The sequence below is a fragment of the Sinohyriopsis cumingii genome, chromosome 12 (assembly GCF_028554795.1).
Source record: "Sinohyriopsis cumingii isolate HCF-2022 chromosome 12, ASM2855479v2, whole genome shotgun sequence".
Classification (NCBI taxonomy): domain Eukaryota; kingdom Metazoa; phylum Mollusca; class Bivalvia; order Unionida; family Unionidae; genus Sinohyriopsis; species Sinohyriopsis cumingii.
Genome location: NC_142972.1, coordinates 73,315,345 through 73,337,687, shown reverse-complemented (window position 1 = coordinate 73,337,687; position 22,343 = coordinate 73,315,345). Strand labels below are relative to the sequence as shown.

Sequence of the window (22,343 nt, the reverse complement as noted above, 5' to 3'; positions counted from 1 at the left end):
GACTACTTCAGTTCCATTTTAACGTCCAACGCTGTTCGGTTAACTTTAATCCTGTTCAACACCTAGTAATAAAGCCCCCTTACTAAACTTCATCCATTCAAAATACCAATATACAAATTCAGTATAAAGTCTACTTTCTTCATGCTGCGAAGCACATATCTTGTTAAACTTGTTTTCAGCCAGTGAGATGCGTGTTTTTTTCATGCATAGCTGGCTATATATATATATATATATATATATATATATATATATATATATATATAATGATATTCTTTTCAGGGATATTGTATTCACAACAAGAACAAACCGACATTAAACTATCAACTCTTGAATAGGCTGATAATGACAGGGCTAGCAAATCTAAATATGGTGCCAATTACACCAAACTCCAACGGTGAGACTATATGGGCATTCTAAAGGTCGATACCTAGCTTGCGAAAATGCATTTATTGTGGTCAGCATTATAAGATCATAAGTAAACGTCAAAGCATTGGTTTACGCCGGAAACAAATGTTTTCTTTTTATATCAGAGTTAATCTATTAAAACATCAAGCAGAACAAGTGTTTCATAGAGATACTACAATTAAATGTATTTTTACAGATCAGAAAATTGATTGAGGCTATAGCAGTATCTGCCTCAAAAGATGACCATATAAAAGACCTCAGCAACGCTATCTTCGTGTGCAACAAATGGGATCAGGTTAAAATATCGGAAAGGGACGTCGTGCTGGAGAACACCAAACAAAAATTAAGGAAACAATGCGGACGGTTGGGTGAATGGCAGATTGTGCTATTTAACGCAGATCTGGTGAGAAGATAATTTTTTTTTAAATGTCTTATCAAACGTGGAGGACAACCTTTGTTAACACTGCCTTACATTCTTGCGATAAAATTGTATTTCAATGCAACATTACTTATTATATCCTTGTAATGGATACGACGTAGTATAGATATATTTATAAGATAGTTTTGGGTATAGTCTGGAGGTGGTGTCAAAATATATGTGTGGATATGTCTTACATGGTCTATGCAGGGTACATTCCGTCATTATTTATTATAAATTTTACACAAATCAGCATTGTAGCTCACTTCCGATAACGCTCCTGGAAAATTGTGAGTAGAAGAAAAGGCGACGTCACTTTGCAATGTGATGGCATTTTCATTAAAAAAACAGACTGAACTATCATACGGCAAATCTGTTCTGCAATCATATATCATATCTAGAAAGCAAATTCTAACGTAACTGATGCTGCTTAAGTACACAACCAAACAGACACTACACTTGTGCATGAAAATGAAGTTATTGTTACGAGTCTAAGCTCTTATAACAAATAACATAATACAGCAAAATACAACAAGCTTTGCACAATTTAACGAATAAGTTATTTCCTCAGACTACAGTGTGAAAATGAGAAACAAAGAACTTACGGGTATTGCAAATCGCGTCCCAACATGATCCAAGAATTACAAACACAAATCTTGATACCTTAAATACTGAATAAAATTCAGTAAAAGTCCCAAGGAAATTATAAAATCTGATGATGTATATGTGGTAGCTATTAAAGTGTTGATGTGTCAAGGGTCTTTTGTTGAATCACAGTAATTAAATTCCAGGTTTTGAATTCGTTATAACATCGATTGAATATTTATGTCCAAGAATTATATCAAAGCAATTGTGTGTGCATAAGGAAAATAATCACTTGTATTCAATAATTTAAACAGCAACGATTCCATCCAAAACCAATTGGTCACACCATATAATACACAACTTGAAAGTAGTATGTGTTAAATACGAATGAACAAGTCGTCACAATCACTAGATTATATAATTCTCTACTTGACCTCAGGTACAATAAACACTTTCAGGATAAAAAATATCTGAAAGAAATAAATACATCTTTTTAACAATGATCCTGATGTTTACAACATTAAATCCATAACCTGCACAATTTACTTAGGAAAACCCAAAAGCCTGACAAAATAAAAATATTTAGTTCTTTTAATAAAAATCATGAAATTAAGCCCATACCTTTAAAGAATAATTTAGATATATGTTAGTTATTTTCATACAGTGAAACAAAAACAATCGATCAGGTATAACAGATATTAACTCAATTTTGTACAAGGTAAGGTCCAACATTCTACGTTATATAACAATAGCATGTAATGAAATTTTACAATATTAAAAGTAACAAACAAACATTTAAATTAATTATACATAAAATAATTCAGGTATTTTATGTGTCTATGATCCGGCTTAATTGTCGTGTGCAAAGATCAAATTCTACAAGTATCGTTTGTTGTTTTGGTTTGCTGCTTTTGCAGTGTTAATAAATTAGGCAGGTACATATAATGAATATGCAAAACTTTTTTCCTAGCGTTAACGTCGCACTACGAGATTCACAAACAAATTAAGTGAATGTCAAACTATCAAAAATCACGAAAATAATTGTTTTCGTTTCCAAGATTGAGATGGTTTAGACGATGAGTGTGTGCACTTGCAGAAACTTTGAATAGTTGTATTCGTGACTGTGTAGAAATGGAATGAATGACCATCACTAGAAAGCACACAAGCCTTTACGGTAATGAAAAATAACATAACTGGAGAAAGGTGTTATATTGACAATGATTCATACAAATAATATTTTAGTATAATATTGGTTCATGTCGCTAATTTTTGTGACACAAACAAATAATTGCACATACAAAAGGGCGAAGGGTATAATACATTTTTCAAGTAAAAGCACCAACATATACCAATGGGGTTGTAGTATAATATGTGGTTGAAGATAAACACACAAATAGGCATACTAAAGGCGGATGGTAATACTTTATTTTAAAAGCAATCAATAGTAATATAAACATACAATTTCACATCCAGAAATGCTAGTGTATAAAGCTATTTCCATGGAATCAGAAAAAAGCCCTATACAAAAGAGGTAATTTATATTTGATGATGTAACCAAACAACTACACATACAAAATGAGGATTTTTTTATTGAAACAATCATCGGAACGAAACACACACACACACACACACATACACACACACACACACACACACACACACAAACGGAGACATTCTGTGTTATTTTGAAATATAAACACACACTTAAACATGTATATAGAGGAAGGTGATTATATGCTTTCAAATAATTATTTTCAGAATGCAAACACACAAGTACACATACAAAATATATGTGGGGTATAGCTTTTTAAATACTTTCCTGAAATCCCGCAATGACTTGCGTAGAGCATTATATTTGTTTCGGTATAAATAATTAACTACATATTCATTATTGTTATATTTCCATAAATATAAATTGCACATACACTTGGGATGTTTATGTGTTTGTGTCTCAAGCACTCGTTTTACTATAATTACAAACACGTGCATATCCATTTTATGATTTTCACGCAAACACATATTTACACATACAACTGTGATCATTTTTGTTTTAAAACATCGCATTGGTTTGTCATAGCTTTGATCCTTCATAACTGTTCACTTTCTTCTGATCTTTAAATCTCAAATTCTTGTCTTATCATCTTCTTAGTTAAGAATCGCCGACAAGTACTTTTGTCATTGTAACTTCAAAGCGTTGCCCCATGACGTTGATCATAATTGACTAAATTCTCAAGATGGCATGACCACACACCATATATAACTGACTGACCCTATTCATTATATTTGCATTACGATATTTACAGCATTCAGTTCAATAATGCGACTAATTCGCAGGGGAATTTAACTCTGACCATATATAATAATGATTGTGCGTGGATACTTTGCTTTGACGATTCAAATTTATAAAAATTACTCCCTGATATATTCGAGTTAATTACAAACAGTGTACCATTGGCACTCTTATTAATTTTCTTAATATTAGACTGAATGATAAAATACATCTTATAGATACAGAAAATGAGGTTCCAGGTGCAATTAGACTGATTTTATTTATTTTATTTTTGATGCTACACTAGCTGCCAAGTCTGTGTTTCTGGTAGCAGTCTAGCACACATATATTGCCTCTCCATATTTGCACACACTTTTTCGTTTAAAATCTTGTGTTTGTATAAAAGCGATTGGCATGACGTCAATTACTTTTATACATAATATCCGTTATGTATTAGTAATTATATCTTGTATGAAAATATGCATCTCTATACAATTTATATTAAACTACATCCAAATGTGCATGTGTTCAGAATGCATATAGCATACTATCTAATGTTTCAAAGTTCTTAAAGGTATGGTTTCTCTTCTGTCCATCAATCCTAATAATTGGTCCATATACAGCTATGGTGACGCCATACGTAATGTTAAATTCATATTGAAATCTATTATTCCTTATAGAATAATGCAAAGCTCACATTAGATTTAAAATTAATTGAACGTCCTCTAATATTTTCGGATTATTGATACCATTTACTATTAATGGTAAAACTCCGTTGGAGTATTATCATCCTCTACGCATGATACGTTCTAATTAGACTTCATCGTAATATCCATAATGTTAAGTTTTCATACACAACTATAATACTGTCCAATATTAGGTAACACAGTACATTGACGACTTCTCAAAAGCTACAGTTTGCATATGCCAGTTTAAAGCGATCATCTGACATTCATGTTCCACTATGTGGATACACTCACACTCCTTTTATGTTTACGTCTTTTCAGCTCTAACAATAACGAACAAAACAGGCAACACATTTTTATTTAAAATATATTATAAATAATGATGACATTTAAGAAAAAAAAATCATCGAATGAATATATTAGGGTAGCGAAAAAGGATTTGTGCACATAAGTGCAAATAGTTTGCCTTGGAATCAATCTTTGACGAGAACCCGATATTGTTGGTTCTCGCGATCATATTAAATATCAACATAAATTATTTTATTTTTAAAATTGAATAAGTGGTTGAATGGGCAGATATTGAAATGCACTATATCCACAAATTACATCTAATACATTTTAGATTTATACAATGTTACGTTACGTAAATAGAGCGTGTGAGTTAAGGAAGACTGAAAGTCCTCAACTAGTTTCCCACCACTAGTGCCACATTTACATGACCTGCTGAAATTGATTTTATTAAAGGTGATGTAAACGTTTATTTAGATCCAACGGATATTCTTTTTAATAGATAAATATTTGGTCCGAAATTCTTATCATTTCGCAATAAGTAGTAGCTTCAAAGCTACTTGGAAGTATTTGCAACATTGTCTTTCATTATATTAAATCAAAGCAAATATAATGTATATGTTATGATGACAGAATCAGACTGAAAATAATTGTTTTAGTTACCTTATTGTTTTCTGAAAAATATTTTTTTATTATATATCTACCTAGCTCTATGTGCAACAATTCTAATTTATCATAGTTTGTTCTTTATACTATATGTACTTGGAGTTTATATGATACCAAAACGATGATTGCAATCTTCTAGGAACTGAAGCTTCTAGAGTGGAACGCCAATCCAACGGATGATTTCAAAATATTGCTGACAAGCCTGGAAACTCTGATGATTCGAACAATAGGAACCCGATTGAGAGACACGTACCGGTCAGAAAAGTTCTATACCACCTATTGCTTTGCTTATAACATCTATTTTTATTTTGTATTTTCATCATCATCACCATAACCATGATAATAATGCTTTTATTAAAGTCATAGCTCATGGTCATAATCTAGAGCAACATTCATATTTGATGCGTCTCTATGATCTTAAACAAAGTAACAGGTGGAAGCAAAAGACAAAAAAAATTTTTTTTATAGATTAACTCGGTTTCCATATACTTATGACTTACATGCATATCCACATTTAGCCAAAACAATAGCGTTGAAATGCGTAAAGTATAATGTCATATGGTTCCATTCTTCAAGGTAAACTTTAATAAATACATATATACCCAACTCATCTACCTGAGATCATGCCCAGACAGCTTACCATGCATAAACTGGGAATTGAGTACAAACCCGAAAAAACTCGCAGCATGTATAACCACTATCAAAATGTGGTGCGCCCCATACCTGCTAACGTGTATTCAAGATCAAAGTCACATGTCTATCGTTTAAGGTTTACCTTTATGCTTCACACATTAAAGCTACTTAAATAATTAACTGTGCAGGAGAGCCTTGCAACCATTTGAGTTTTTAACTGAGTGGTGTGTTGCGTATTGCGATCAGCATTTTGGTCACTTTCTGACATTTCGTAATTGTGATTCTCATTGAGATATATACTGGAACTTGATCAGTTTATATATCTATCAGCACTGTAATTATACAACGTCGTTAGAAATTTTGACTATATAATTTGTCATGAATGTTTACTTTTACATGACTTTACAAAACCAGGTGGAAGTATACAAAGGCTTCTGAATTTGATGAATGAAATAGTGTTTATTACAAAATTCTAATATGTTACTATTATTATCGGAAACAACAATACATTTGAAGTGTGGGATGCGTTTTCATATTGTCAACATTCAATCAATATAACCGAATACTTAGAGGTTATTCGAATTGGAATACAATCGATATTCATACCTGATGAATACACCAGAATAATGCATTTTCAATATTAAAGTAATACCAAAATATGGTCTGCCCTGTTGCACAACGTAATCGACGTTGTAAATACAGATTGATATTTCGTATGTATTTTAAAGAGAAGCCATATTGCTTTGACACAATGTTTATAACTTTGTTTACAACAGGAATTCATTTGTTATCATGAATTATGTTTCACAGACCTGCAACCACGATTTAAAAAATATGATGTATTGTACGAAAACTAACACATATATATACAGGATGAATAAAACACGCTTATTTTGCTGCTTATAGATATATATATATATATATATATATATATATATATATATATATATATATATATATATATATATATATACATATATTGGCTGGTGAAGTTTGTATGATCAAATGTATTAAGTACCTATTAATTACGGATCTTATGATACTTTGAATATAAGTTTGATTTTTATCAATTAAAATTATAAACTTGATATTGAGACTAAAACCTTTCCAGACCTAAAGATCCATCATTGAGATATATGCTACATTCGATATACTTTGTCTTTTATCTTGGACTGTATTCTTGAGAAAACAAAGCTGTCACCATTCGTATGAGTTTGTATTTGTTCAAAAAATGCCAACGTAATTACAATATACCCTTGTAGACCTCAACAATCAAAAATGATGTTGTTCAAAATTGTCTTTGGGTCAGTTGTGCTTTACTTGTCAGAAATTGTAAACTCTAATAATTTCAAAAAAGAAATAACACTATCGGGTTTAAGAGTAGAAAATCTAATTCTAAAGCTTTATTGTAATCATGGTTTTCAATGCAAGTTCGTTCGAACCTCCATTTCTATGAGGGCAACAAAGGTTTATTGCAATATTAGATCCTTACGCGTTATTGTTATAATAAGCAACGTTGTAATAACCCGATATTTAATGCATCCATGGGTTGACAAAGTTTATAATCGCATCATAGCGATTTTGTTTAAAACTGTATTGTCAAATATTGTTAGAATTTATGTTTTGAAGCATATTGATTTGTGATGTGAGTTTGTTGTAGTAAACAATACTCGAGTACACTGAAAAGTTCAATAAAAAGTACAATCGTCGTCCTCCATTGTTTGTATTAGTCAATGGTTTTGTTGTACTGTATTTAATAAAAGGTATCAGTAAACGGCTGATGAACACACTTTTAAAAAGTATAAAGTTAACCGCACATTATACTATTGGTGGCCGCCTGTGTCTTACTGATGTTATTGGCAATTATACTATTGGTGGCCCCCAGTGTCGTACTGATGTTATAGCCATTGACATGTTACAATGACTATGAATATACATTGTTCTCAAATGACTATAACATTTGATAATATCATTACAATGGTTTTACGTCCAAAATTGTGCCAATAAGTATGGTGACAATAGCCGTTTTCTTATTATACATTATCACGATTTGCTTCTACTCCAGAAAACTTACAACGTAAATACATGCGCATGTTTTATTACAATGTCGAGGTTCAATACGTTGTTCACATATATCCTGATTTACTAAAATAATGCTATTTTTTGCTTGCAATTGCATATTTTAGCATTTGTGTCACATTATGGTTATACTATATCTTGTATTTGTAATTCTTGTCCAGAACAATCATATAAATTCATGTAATAGTAATACGTAAATGAATTACAAGCTCGAACAAAATTGACATGTCATACCTGATTTCAATCCGTCGACTTAGCAAGAATCATTACTACCACGTTTTTTAAGGTCAGTGTCATTAATCATATGCTGGAATCACTATTGTCAGATTATGTCCGTAATCGATTACTGCCCTGATAGTTATGATTTGCATATATTACACGGACATACTTCCATTTATTAAACTGCAATGGTAAACACGTCTTGCAATGACTATTGTCATTCATTTGCATACATGGTAAAGACACTATTTTAATACTGACAAACTTTGGTTCAGGAATAATGCAGCAGTGAAACTCATTTGTTTCACTACTTTGCAACTGTGGGTCACATCATTGGAATTGGGATATGATCCTCTAATATCAGTGCATTTGATTTGGATATTGTATTGCTAAACTTACCTATTGGTGGCCTCACAGCAAAGCAACATGTTGTTTTCATTGCACACTAGTTGCAGCCAATGATATGAACTTATTACAAAAATGTTTTTCGAGTACTACAAGGAACTGATTTGTCATCTTCTCAGCTTCCTAACAATTAATGCAACGGTATCTAAAACAGAGGGAACAGTTATGCTTGCATTTATTGATTTCTACTTTGAAAGCTAATGAGATTTCATTGGTTCATGTCTTTGATTTTGTTTTATAAAATTAAACTGTTTTTACAATAATGGTTTACGTTGCATATAAATCTAAACCACTTTGCGATATAGGTAAATATTCTTACGATATTAATTTAGATTGTACCTCATATGGAACAAAACAGTGACGTATTCTTACAATAAGGGCACTTGCAGTCAAATATTACGACAACATGTATGTCGCATTTTATTGTTTTTGTTTGAAAAACTGATTTTTTAAATTTCTAAACTTATGACGCAAATTGCACAGCGATTGCTGGTTTCGTAATACATTTGCAGCCATTGTGCAACTAGATATAGTTTACTTCTAAGGACACACATTGGTAACAAGTCAGTTCTGCACATATTTCGTCTGGAAGACAACATGATTAATGACTTACCAAAACTACAGGCTCAGGAGGCAGCAACAGTTCCACGCCAATAATTAATCATATTGAAATCGAGACAATTATGCCAAAATAAATGTTCTGTATGTGCCTCAGATGAATTTATGATTTTATACTTCATCTGCAGATGGCTTCACAATTTCGCATTGGAAGTGAAAGGATTGCTTACCGTGAAAATAAGTGCCACGGAACTGTCCAAAGAAAAAGTACAGATGGAAATTAAACAAGCAGGACTATACCTTGATCTTGCTAGGATGGAATTGGAAAAGGTATGTATATTAGTAAACACAGTTAAAAATTGGTCGTGAATTCAGCGAGTGCACTGGGATCAATGACTGTAATGACCATGGACAACTAATAGACGTGTTTAAATGAGAGTCATTTGGATTTATATATCACTAGATCTTCATTTTATAATCATTAATGTTTCAAACTGAATGTGCTAAATTAATATTAACATATATTTGATGGATGGTTATTACTTCTCTTACTGATGGTTTATTTATATCAATATTTATGTATGTATCACCTCATATTGATAATTATTATGAAGGATTTCAATGTGTCAATAACAATTCCATATCACATTTGAAATGAAAATACTTTTAATCCCATTTTAACTCAATTCAATTCTGTACCACACTTTTTACTATATGAATGGTTGTGTATGGTGTGACTAAACGAATAAGAACAATATTATAAACGAAATACGCGACTAACTTCTGAACGACAAACTCTTTAATGTAATAGAAAGGCCAACAGCCAGATATAATGATTTAGGCATGAGCATTTGCAAATTCAGATCTCATATATACATATTGGATACCACTATCATTTATTCTGCATTAAACAATTGCAAGTTATCTTAAAATAAAAATAGACGCCTGATAGGAAATACGAAATCACTGACTGCAAGTATTTATGTAACCATGGATGCAGCAAGTATATTAAGGAAAATTGGTTATTATCCAATACCTAAGGTCAATTCATTAGATACGGGTGAATACATTGAAGAACTAGCCTTTATAATAAAGAACGCAACATATCTACAAAAAGCGGAGAACAATTCTAGTGATATGAACGTCAGAAGCAATGAAATTAAAACATATGTGTAAGTGAAAGTGGATTAAGAAATCGAAAGCGTTTTCATATTCATCATCTATACAGTTATGTCTTGAAGAAATGCATTTAATCTATTTAAAGTGTTCCGTAATTGTTAGATAAACTAAGAACTGTATACGTGACTACCAATACAAGTTTGTACATTTTCGAATTATAAATTTGATTTACATTTAATGTGCTACATGCTTCTCCTATCATCCTGATACATATCCTATTAAAACATTATGTAATGGACAAGGCATCAAGAAATACTCGATCAGGTATTGTAATAAGACTCTACATTACACGTGTCTTAATTTAAATACAAAACGAACCAAATATATGATTAAAGTTGAGAGAGAGAGAGAGAGAGAGAGAGAGAGAGAGAGAGAGAGAGAGAGAGCGAGAGAACGTTTAATTAATAATACTCTGGTAAAGATATTTCTGCTGAAATGGAATACGGACAATTAGCTTCATTCTTTCAAATATGGTATTTAATATACCATCACCTGTTCGCTGGTTCCGTAACACGTACACTATTTACTTGTTTATGACCAAATATTTGCTGACATATCAGTTTGTCTTTTATATAAGAAATCTTGAATTTACACATATATGTTTGGCTATATATATATATATTTCCAAACATGAAAATATAAATCGAAGTATGTATTAGTATACACAATGTCAAACCAGCAAACTATACGAAAGCTTTTATAAACAGGTGATACAATCGACAACTGGTGTATTTATTTCACACGATATATGTAATTTCCATATTTGTGAAAAAGTGTAGCAGTATATATATATATATATATATATATATATATATATATATATATATATGTATATATATATATGTATATATATATATATATATATATATATATATATATATATATATATATATATATATATATATATATATATATATATATATATATATATATCATTGCCAGTGAGATAGACACAAATAAATACATTTTGTGAAATAAAATTTATGTCTTGTATATATTTGGTAATGAGAATGTGGGTGATATTTATTAGCACTAAAACTGTGGCATTTAAACTTTTCATTAAACTTACACCAATATTACAAATAATATCGCCGCAGAAGGTTTATTTGGTGTTGACACGGCATGCTTTTAAAATGGCTTTTATTGGTCTAAACAAATTCATTTTGTACGTCTTTCGTCGTAATTATTGTCAAATTGACATTGCAAATTGTTCCGTAACCTCAGCTTTGGTCAGTAAATTTGTTTTGATTAATAATTCGCTTTATTGTGAAAACTTTGAAAGGGCAAATTAATTAGTGTGGTTTTATTCTAGGTGATCCATATTGGAGTGAATATGGAATCAAACCATCTTTAAATATTACTGAATTGCCGTCACTTGGGAAATTGTTTGGAAGAAACATACGGACTTCAATGCGTACATATTAATATGCTTGACAACGGAAGTTCCTAAATAGGGAATTAAAGTTGAATTTCATAACTTGTGGTGTACTTAGACCCCACATATTGCAAACTTGCGAATAGCAAACATTTTTGTGATTCCAAACAATCAAGGAATTACATTGTTATTGTTATCCGGCTTTACCATATATACCCCTAAGCGAAATTTTAAAATTCTACGATCATTCGTTGAGTATTCAAAAAATCATTTCTTCGAGCCAATAATAGTTTGAATTCAGACACAACAATCATTTTTCTAATGGTGAATTTGCGTTGTCACCTGTTAGGTTTTATTATTGTATTTTTTAATATACATAGATTTTTTTAAAATCCTTCATGGATTCTTGTAGATTTGGCAGTAATTAGCATGAATCTTAGACAAATCATTATATGATGTGGTCACCCACCCCTTTAACCGTAGTTTCAAGATCATATATAAGTTGTTGTAAGACTTTGGTCAATCTCATTTACTAATACCTCCCAAATTTCTTGATATATTTTAATATAACTTGGAATTAAAAGTTATGAAATTAAGTGCATTCATTCTGCAACATGTTTTATCACCATTATCACAATGGAATCGAGGACAGAGTGTAATAACGTTTATATAAATGGTTTTGTTAATTTGTCTGATTGTTTATATGTTTTACTTTTCTTCATGGACTTGTTTATGCACAGAATGAGGCGTAACGAAGCTAGAACAACTCAGTTAGCATCCATATTTGCGCCGTTGATTTTATACTCATTTTCTCAGGAAATGAGGAGTATGTTTTTTTCACAATTATTCCATTTACTTGTATAACTTAAATACCTGTTTTTTTATATTTTGAACACATAGCTAGACAATTACGACAGTCATGGAGAAAATTTGCATTGCCGTTTGGGGTTTTAGAACATACTTTACTTTTTCTCACAAGATATATCTCAACTCCAAGAACTATGGTTTTGATACATCTACAAGATGCAAAACTGAACAAATCTAAAGTTGGTCAGTGCCTTTCTTTTGAGCCAACAATTAAAACATCAATATAAAATATCTTACATTTTTACCAAATTCAAATATTGAATGAGAATGTTGAATATGTAATTGTCCTTCATTATATTTATGAACAAAATCAACATGGCCAGGTAAAACTATTTTAACAATACATTATTAGAGAATAAAATGCTTGGAAGGCTATAACAAACTATTAGTGAGTGAAGTCAAAATTGGTGTTGGGTTTTAACGGCACACCGAGCGCCCTATCGTCCAATTTGATGAGAAGAAATGGGATCTAAGTAACTTTAGGAAGGACAGACTAAGCCAGAAAACCGGGTTAGGACCCTCTAACCATGTTATTGACTTGCTAGCAACTGAGCAATTGCGAGTCCGCGAAATGAAACTAGAACTAATAGAAGATTGAGAGGATATGAATATTCGATATGAAACAATCCGGAGAATCCTGATAAGTCAATAACAAAATGATATCACTTAATGATTTCTCTAAAGAACAGGATGGTTTCTTCCAGCTAAGTAAGAATGTACAAAAATGTGCCGGGTAAACGATCAACGCGCTGAGGAAAGGAGCCGTTAGTTTTTTTTACCATTTTACTCCGCAAGTGAACTAACGCTACAACCTACAAACCAAGAAGAGCACACAAAATACGGTTTCTACATCCCTTTGTTGGTTTGGATATTATTGAAGGACATAATCCTATATTTGGTCCTAATCCTTTCTTATAGCTCTGAAAGAACATGTTCACATTATTTTTTAGAGGTAACGTATTCACACATATTGTCGTGACGTTTGTCGTTAGAAGATGTAATGATGTATCCATGAATCTGTATCCGTAGCAAAACGGTATTTTACATTTGTCAGATATATCGCCAGTTATTTCCAGCATTCAGGGGAATATAGCATATGATAAAAAGTATGTGATGTCGTACTTAAATACTTCGAAAAGGTATCGATATCATCTGACGAAAACACAAAGGAATACTAACTAATTGCTCCGCTTCCATACTACTCTATATCAATATTACTCTTATAACTCGTATCCACAAGCACCTCAAGGTGTAACTAGTCGCAACGTTTTAGAAGAAAACATTAAGGATGGCAAATTTCGATCATGGGGTTTGGAACGGGACGGGTTATGCAGGCACGTTTACGTTTTCAAAATTCCTACAGTTATTCCTATTATTACTGGAAAGTAATAATAATAATAATAATAATAATAATAATAATAATATGTTCTATTAATATTATCATTATCATTATTATCATTATTATTATTAGTATTATTTCTCTTTTCACGAAAGATGTGACCTTGTCATATTGATCGATTGCATGTGCATGCGTTATTTATTACGACACATCATACCATTTTGAAGATAAGATAGATTATTTAAACCTTGCAAAATCATTGTCACATGTTTCAGAAAGTGCGCCACGATATCATATATATCTTACTCAGATATCACATTTAAATGAAAAGCAATGTGTGTGTGTTTGTGTTATTTGGAGTTTAACAATTGTTCAGTCATATCGCTACGGTGTCTGCAGCATGGCAGTTTATAGTGATGTCTAGCCATGGGGCATCATGCCGCAGACATGTAGCATGGTCTCGCACACAGTTACATTATCCTGACACCATGCCGACCAGTTGTAACACTAACATCATAATGCTGAGCGCTACCAAGCGAGGTAGATGTTAGTACCATTTTTGTAACTCTTTGGTAAGACTCGGCCGGTGATCGAACCCACTATCAGCCGCATCATATGCGGACGTTGTCACCACAAGGCCACCGATGCGGTCAAATGAAAAGTAATTAAAGTTAACCTAATGAAATATGCTGCTATGCAGAGAGCTATTATTATTATTATTATTATTATTATTATTATTATAATTTTCATAGTGCAATGAAGTTCAGGCAATGGTTGATCAAGAAGCAAAGTTGCTTTTACTAGCGCTGGAAGTGTATTTGAAAAGTGCAGATGTGCAACGAAAACACTTCGACTGGACAAACTGTGCCCCGGAACTGAGTAAAGTGGAACAAGATGGACCTGCACTAATCATCGCACGGCTTCAAGATGCCATTATGGAGTGGGCAACGGCAGAAACTGGCCCATTAAGGCAAGCATCAGTCAGAACTACAGATAAATGCAAAGAAATACAAGCTGAAATTGATGCAAGCATCATGAACTTAAATAATCTTGAACTCGGTTTCAGCTTCCTAAAACGTTCAGGCCGATGTGACGGCCTTAGTTCAGATGAAAGTGACATCCTCTCTGGCAGGGGCATTGCGATTTGCCTTTCCTCAAATCCCATGTGGATAACTGTTGGGCTTGTTGTTCTTGTGGTTGGTCTAATTCCAGTACTTAACTGGGCTATTAATCGACTAGGTCAAGGCAAGACAAAAAGTATTAAAATAATGACTAAAATGACCAAACAAGCCATATATACACTTAAATTGGAAAATCATCTGAAACAATTCATAACTGATTCCTTTACAGTTCATTATAGCAAATGGCTTACTGAATTGAAAGAGGACGCTGAACGTACAACACAATCAACTCGTGTCAATATGCAACGTATAGAGAAAGACTTACACATGAACATGGTCAAACTACAAGTGTTCAAGACATTGCAGGACAAACTAAATTCATATTCTAATAGTTTACACGAACTGAGAAAGGACATTTAAAGATCCACCTAGATCATTGCCCATGCCATGCATATTGTAACCGTCATAGTTTCAAAGGCTACGTCAAGTTACACTTTAGTTGTCATTTGTTCAGACCATTTCTATATTTTCGCTTTACATAGAAGTACCCACGCATAATTGACGTTTGATTATCTACTTTAGTTCCCTTAGAACAATGATGCAATAAATGTGTCTAACACTGCGAGGCAAAATTAATCTAATGCCGGAAATGCAAATTAACGTCGAAAGGCATACTAACATATTTTTTCTTCGTAATATGATACAATTCAAATGTGGTACTCACATATTAACATTGACATTTTAAGCAGCTTGAACAGTGAGTCCTAACGTGGGAAAATAAATTATGTCAATACAATACTGCACACAGCTCTTTGCCACTATACTCAACATAGGCATATCAAGGTACAGAGCTATGACACATTGGGGCCAATTCATCGGGTCGGCATAGCAAGTTACACACAATTATTTGTCTTGTTCTAATGACTGTTCAATTTTTGTGATAAACGTTATGCAGTATAGCAGCCGACTATATTCTTGCGTGAAATGTTCTTATTTATATATGTACTAAATGTCCAACAGTAGTAGATTACCTATTTGTAGTATAGACTCAAGCATCCCCGTCTTCGTATGTCCAAACACGACTAGCTTTTCTCTGGTACAGGTGATCTATGAACATATCGGTCAATATTCTTGGAAGGTATTGCATCATGCTTAGACTTTGGAATAAATAACCTAGTTATTTCATATTCGTACATGCTTACTCTAATTCACATTATATATCAAGATTATTTAAACATCAAACCCGTTTGTTAAATATATTTGAGAGTGATTGTTTCTTTCCCTTTTTCTTTGGACTTTGCGTTTAGTGATTTATTTCCAAAGCCTTCAGAGAGTAAACATGTCGTAATGAAAATTAACAATTATCATACTTGCTATTTTTACCAACCTACCTTTTTCTTATTGTAAGGTTCGTCAGTTTGATTGGAAAATGAAAACATACGTATCGGGCTGAGGAGCAGGTGCATATATTTTATTGGAATCTATTGCTTTAAGTAGACTGCAAGAGTTGCTTTATTGGTACTGTGTAGTATTCAAAACATATTAATTGTTTTAACGAATGATAGATACGGACAATGTCCTTATGAATATCTAATAATTAACTTTGTTCATTTAGCAAACTGCACCAAATTTCAACTATGAAATGTTTGTCCAAATAGTTAGCTTAGTAACGGAGATAAGTATAGGTGATAAGTATTTATACACACATTATCGTATGCAGTATCTTTATTAAAGGTACCTTTTCGTTTTAAAACCATGTCTTGGAGTTTAGAATGTGAGTATAATGAACATGCTCTATGCAGGCTCCCGAGATCAGGTACATATGTAATCAAACAACCACATCAAAAAACAAAATTCCAATAAGCACAATACGAGATGAATTAATTAACTAGCTGCAAGGTACATACGTGACAGGAATGAGTATAATGATGGAATGAATGAAGGATAAATAATTAATGGATTGTTTTTGTAACTTTAGAACAGACTTACATCAGACAAGGTCTAATTTGTTTATCAGCACAATATGCGATTTACTTTGATTCTGATGTGAAATACAAATGAATGTCTGTGCTTTCGTTTTCAAAGTTGACAACATTATATATTGACAGGTGCTGTTTAATGTAGGTAAGTTTAACTTGGTTTGCTCAATGCTTACACAGATTAGGCACTTGTAGTTATTGAAATAAAGTTGACTGTTCTGGGTCACATTTTTTAAATCTGAAATATATATTGCTTTTGCGAAAGACATCATGCGGTAAACGATTACTGTAATAGAGGTTGAATGTGCATTTGAATGCTTGCATTTACTGTTTACTTTATTTTTGTGAACACTTATGTAAGAGAATATCAGATGCATATGTTCTCCTTGGCAATCATGTCGGTAATGTTTTGTCCAAAATGGACAAGGTAATATATATAATTGTAGAATTATGAGTATCATTTACGATATTTGTTTAATAGGATGGAATTGTCCTTTGTCTAATGATACTTATTTGGTTTGAATAAAACTAATTTATCTCTAAATATGTTTATTTCAAACTTAACATACACACATATATTATCAACAGCTGTTACACAGTCAAGAAGAAAATATATTCACTAGATAATATTTGTAATGGAGAGATCTTCGCTAATATTTGTAATGTTATTTGGTGTTGAAAGTAATCAGTTTATCATCAGAACATATGATTTATTTCTTCATCGTTGTTCATACAATTTTGATTTCGATTATCAAGATATTAAACAGTTTTGACTATAAGTGTGTTATCCGTTGAATTTAAATATTATTAAACCACCAGTGACACACCTATAGGGTAACTCGTTTAGGAGACCGATATACCTACTATAATATTTGTCAGAACTTTTTGTACATTGTTGAGCTAATATATTTGTAAGAGATGTTACTAGTCTATGTTCTTAACATACGTAACAGAAAAGAGCGAAGACAACAAGCTTTGTATTATTTAGCAAATAATGTTTTCCTAGATATAAAATGACGAGAAAAAAAAAAGAAATCACGGTATTTCAATTACAACAAACTTTTAATCCTACACTAAAACACAAATCCTATCAATGAAAATATCTAAGAGAGTCTCTGTTCAAATCCGGATGAAATTCAAGATGGAAGTCGACGTATGTAAGTATGTAATACCCTACAAAGTGCAGATGCGTCAACAGTCTATTGTTGAGATACATACATGATATTCCAAACTGGAATTATGTAGATTCTAGTGAATGTCTTTGTCAAAGAATTTTGTCGGATTACTTTTGTATTTCCAGAGAAGACAACCATTTTAATTCAATAATTTGAAGAAAAACATAATTCATCCACAACTGGTCACACCATAATACAACGTAACGTGTCAAAAGGTTTAACTGACAATCCTTTATCCTTTATCTAGCCATCAGTTATGCGACTAACTGTCACGCAAAAGAGATTCCTGGATCAGGGTCAAACATTCAGTATTCTGGAAAAGATAGAAGTTTGTTACCAATTTGCGCATGAAAAAATACCACGTAGTCCATGTATGCCACTGACTCAACTTAATTACTCCTACTGTGAGAAAGATAAAAAAGTTGTTTACAAAAACTATCATTGTCTTTGAATGAAGGTCAGCAGCCATATGCAATACTTATATTATTAGTTGATTATATCAATGAAATATACAAAATAAAAAAGTAATCAGGTCAAACTGAACTGATATCAACTCTGTTCAAAGTCAAATCCAGCAAACAATGTTAATTTAAAATAACAATTGATGAAATAAAACATTTAGAACTAACACAACAAACAATTAAATTAAATATACATAACACTTCCCCATTAAATAAAAAAAAATCTTTGCATAATAAAGCTTTATGTATGCTATAAGGCATTTAACAATTTGGCTTATAAACAAAGAACTTAAGAAGAAATCTTACGAATGATACAAAGTATACATGCAATAATATATTTATATACAAGTGATAATGCCTCTGCTATTAAATAATTGTATATCTTGACGTGCCTGTGTGTCCTTTAATAACAAGATACATCTAAATAATCTCTTATTTTTGTTTTTCATCTTTCCGATGAAAGTAATGAGATTAATATCAAAAATAGTCTAAATCTCAGAGTGTTGTAATGTCAATATCAAAGCCAAATATTCATACTGGATTGTTGAATAATTAATTTGATGCGTATATAATTTCCTAGAAAATAGTACACGACATTTTTATCTTGTTGAATCAATACAGCTCCAACCCGAATATCACTTGCATCAATATAAGTATTACTGATTGGCGGACACTTGGAACTGTGAACGCTGGTGCCCTTCTACGTAAGGCCTTTAACTTATCAAAATACTCTGATATTTTCCAGACCAATGAAACTTGGTTTCCTTGCTCAAAAACTTTTTCAGGGATTTAGCAATCATGGAACAATTGGAACCAAATGTCCAATATTATCCAGCCATACTCAAACATCTCGTCAGTTGCTTTATGCTGATAAACACAGAGAGTGCAGATATAGCCTTAACATTAGGATATTTAGGTGTAACTAGTCCATGTCTTGCGATATGTCCTCAAAATGTTACACAAGCACGTCAAAATTCACGTTCGGACAAATTAATTGTCGAACTTGCATCAGTGGGTGTGTCAAAGAGTGTACAAATTGTCGCTAAATGTTCTTTCCAGGTGTCCTTGTAGATGATGACTTCGTCGATGTAAGCATCATAATTATCTAACAGCAATGTAATCATGTTCATTAAACGTTGAAATGTACTTGGCGAACCCTTCATCCCAAACGGCATCACTCTATACTGATAAAGTACATATGGAGTCACGAATGCCGAAACTTTCGTTGCTCTTTTCGTCAGTGGAATGTGCTAAAATCCGTTGAGTCAAATTTGGTGACATACTTTACATTTCCGATTTTATCAATGCAGTCATCAATTCTTAGTAGTGGAAATTAATATGTTTTAGTCACATTGTTCACCTTTGTTTAATTAGTGCACATGTAGAAAGTATTATCTGGTTTCAGAACAATTATACATGTTGACCTCCATACACTTTTACTGGGATCTGTGAAATCATTATCCAGCAAATACTGAATTTCTTTTCTCAAGTATTCCAGTACGGGTGTATTTGCACATGTATGGAATGTACAATGCCAATGTCATGGTATATTTTGTTTGTTTTTGTATCAACATCTGGAAATCATTGTTCAGATTAAACTAATATATGTTTAAGTTCATTCCTTTCTTGTTGTTGCAAAGGTTAAAGTTTCTGGTCCCGATTCTTCACAATTTCTGAATTCCGAAGATTTGTTTATCTAAAATCAATATAATCGGTTTGTAATTACTTCGCTTGAATACTCACTGCGTGGGACAAGTTTAAATACATTCATTACATGATCAACATGGCTATCTCTCTCACCATCTGGTACTCCTATAAATTATTTACCTCACAGACGCAATATTGTTATAATTTAACTCATTCATTTTCTTCTGAACTTTGTAAGAACCGTAATACCTAGTCTTAAGTAAATTCCGACGGATGATCATGAGATACAGAACTCAAACGTTTTCTTCTCTGTAGTTCTGCCGAACCATAGTTTCATTTTTTGCTTTGATTGCTGAATGCCAAATTCATGCATAAATCGAAAGTTCCGGCCATATCATTTGACGCATGAGCAGATTGGACAGATTTGGAAAAATCAAATTGAGTAAAAACTTTATCACATCTTTTACTATTGTTTGAGTTTTAATATTCTCAAAATGAATTACCTCTGGGAAACGTTTTGAGGAACGCGTTATTGTTAACAAGTATTGGTTACCTGATATGGTCTTAGGCAAGAGACCAAAACAATTTAGCATTTTTCTGCTAAATTGCCGCCAAATGCAGGAATATGTTATAGATGAGCTTTATATATCTTCTGATTGGGTTTTCCTACCTTTTGACAAATAGTACAAGGTATACAGTATTTGCAGGCATCATATCTAATGTTTGGCCAATATAAGTGATTCAAAACCTTGTGAGAAGTCTTAATAATCCTTCAATAACCAGCCAAAGGAGTTTCATGGGCCAAACTAAGAATTTACTGTCTGCATGATTGTGAAACTACAATTCGATTGTTCACTGAGCACTCGTCACAAACATGTACTTCGGGAGATTTTAATGAAATAGCAGACATGCACTTATGCGATTTCAGTTCACTAATGGCCCTTTGAAACAAACATAAGATCTAAGGATAGTTTTCTTGTTCGTAGACAAGTGATTGTCGTTTGTAACCCTAATTATAATAAAGAGAATGATTAATTAAAATAGGATATCCTTTGATTTCTTTAAACAAGGAGTGAAAGCGACCTGATAAAAGACCTGACCAGTGCATGTGTCATCTAAATAAATACTTTCCTGATCAACATCTTTCTCAAGAACTTTCCCTATCATAGCTCTGGTAACTGCACAAGTTAGGTATAAATCAGGAAATTCTTTTTCAATATGTTTGACTTTCTGATCCAAAAACATATTCTCAGTTACTAGTGGATTAATCACAAACTAATCTCCAGCTAGGGCCTTACCTAGTAATAAATAAATACCCTCCATGTGTAAAGCATACTGTTCCGACTGTCGCGGTTCCTGAGACTATGTCTGATGACGGATTTACAAAATTTAGAGGATAAAACACTCTGAATATAAGACGAATTCAAATAAATAGGCAAAGTACCTGATAATAAAAGGCTCAGAGAAGCTCCCGTGTCCCTTAAAGCTTTTAATATGAATAAGATTCGCTGAATCAATAACGAATGATATAGAACCCTTATACATGATTGGTTTATAATTTTACATAACATAATCAGACGGGTTTATTAGTCCCGACAAATGTATTGCTTTCAATATATGAATGTGTCGTTTCTTCTTGCAATATGTACAAAAAGGATGAGATAAGGATTTATGATTATGATTATTCTTATCAGAAAGCTGATTTCTAAAAGTTGTACTTGATTGAAATTTATAAGGGTTTTTATTAGTCTTAGACAAATATTTACCAGATGACGGTTTTTCTGAAAAAAGTCGTATGTCAAGGATGAGACCCTAATTTTCTGTTACGAGTATATGCATTTAAAATAAAAACAGGAAAGAGCGACAACAGCAAGCTTTGTAAAATTTAACAATCAATTAATTTCTCTAGAAGAACAAAATAAGAAAAACCCTTACGGTATTGCAAATTAAACAATTTCAAATCCCAATGAAATTCAAGCTGGAAGGCGA

The 22,343-nt window shown here is 32.2% G+C and overlaps 1 protein-coding gene across 3 annotated transcripts in view; it reads left to right on the top strand.

Annotated features, from left to right (window-relative positions):
• LOC149786743 (uncharacterized) overlaps positions 1–17,850 on the top strand; it is a 73,028-nt gene extending 55,178 nt beyond the window's left edge. For all 3 annotated transcript variants that reach the window (XM_089977257.1, XM_089977255.1, XM_089977254.1), the window contains exons 12-15: positions 602–808; positions 5,457–5,572; positions 9,400–9,541; positions 14,724–17,850. In XM_089977257.1, coding sequence (XP_089833383.1) covers positions 602–808; positions 5,457–5,572; positions 9,400–9,541; positions 14,724–15,512 — 1,254 coding nt within the window. In that variant the 3' untranslated portion in view covers positions 15,513–17,850. The remainder of the gene's footprint in view (positions 1–601; positions 809–5,456; positions 5,573–9,399; positions 9,542–14,723) is intronic.
• Positions 17,851–22,343: the final 4,493 nt, after the last annotated feature.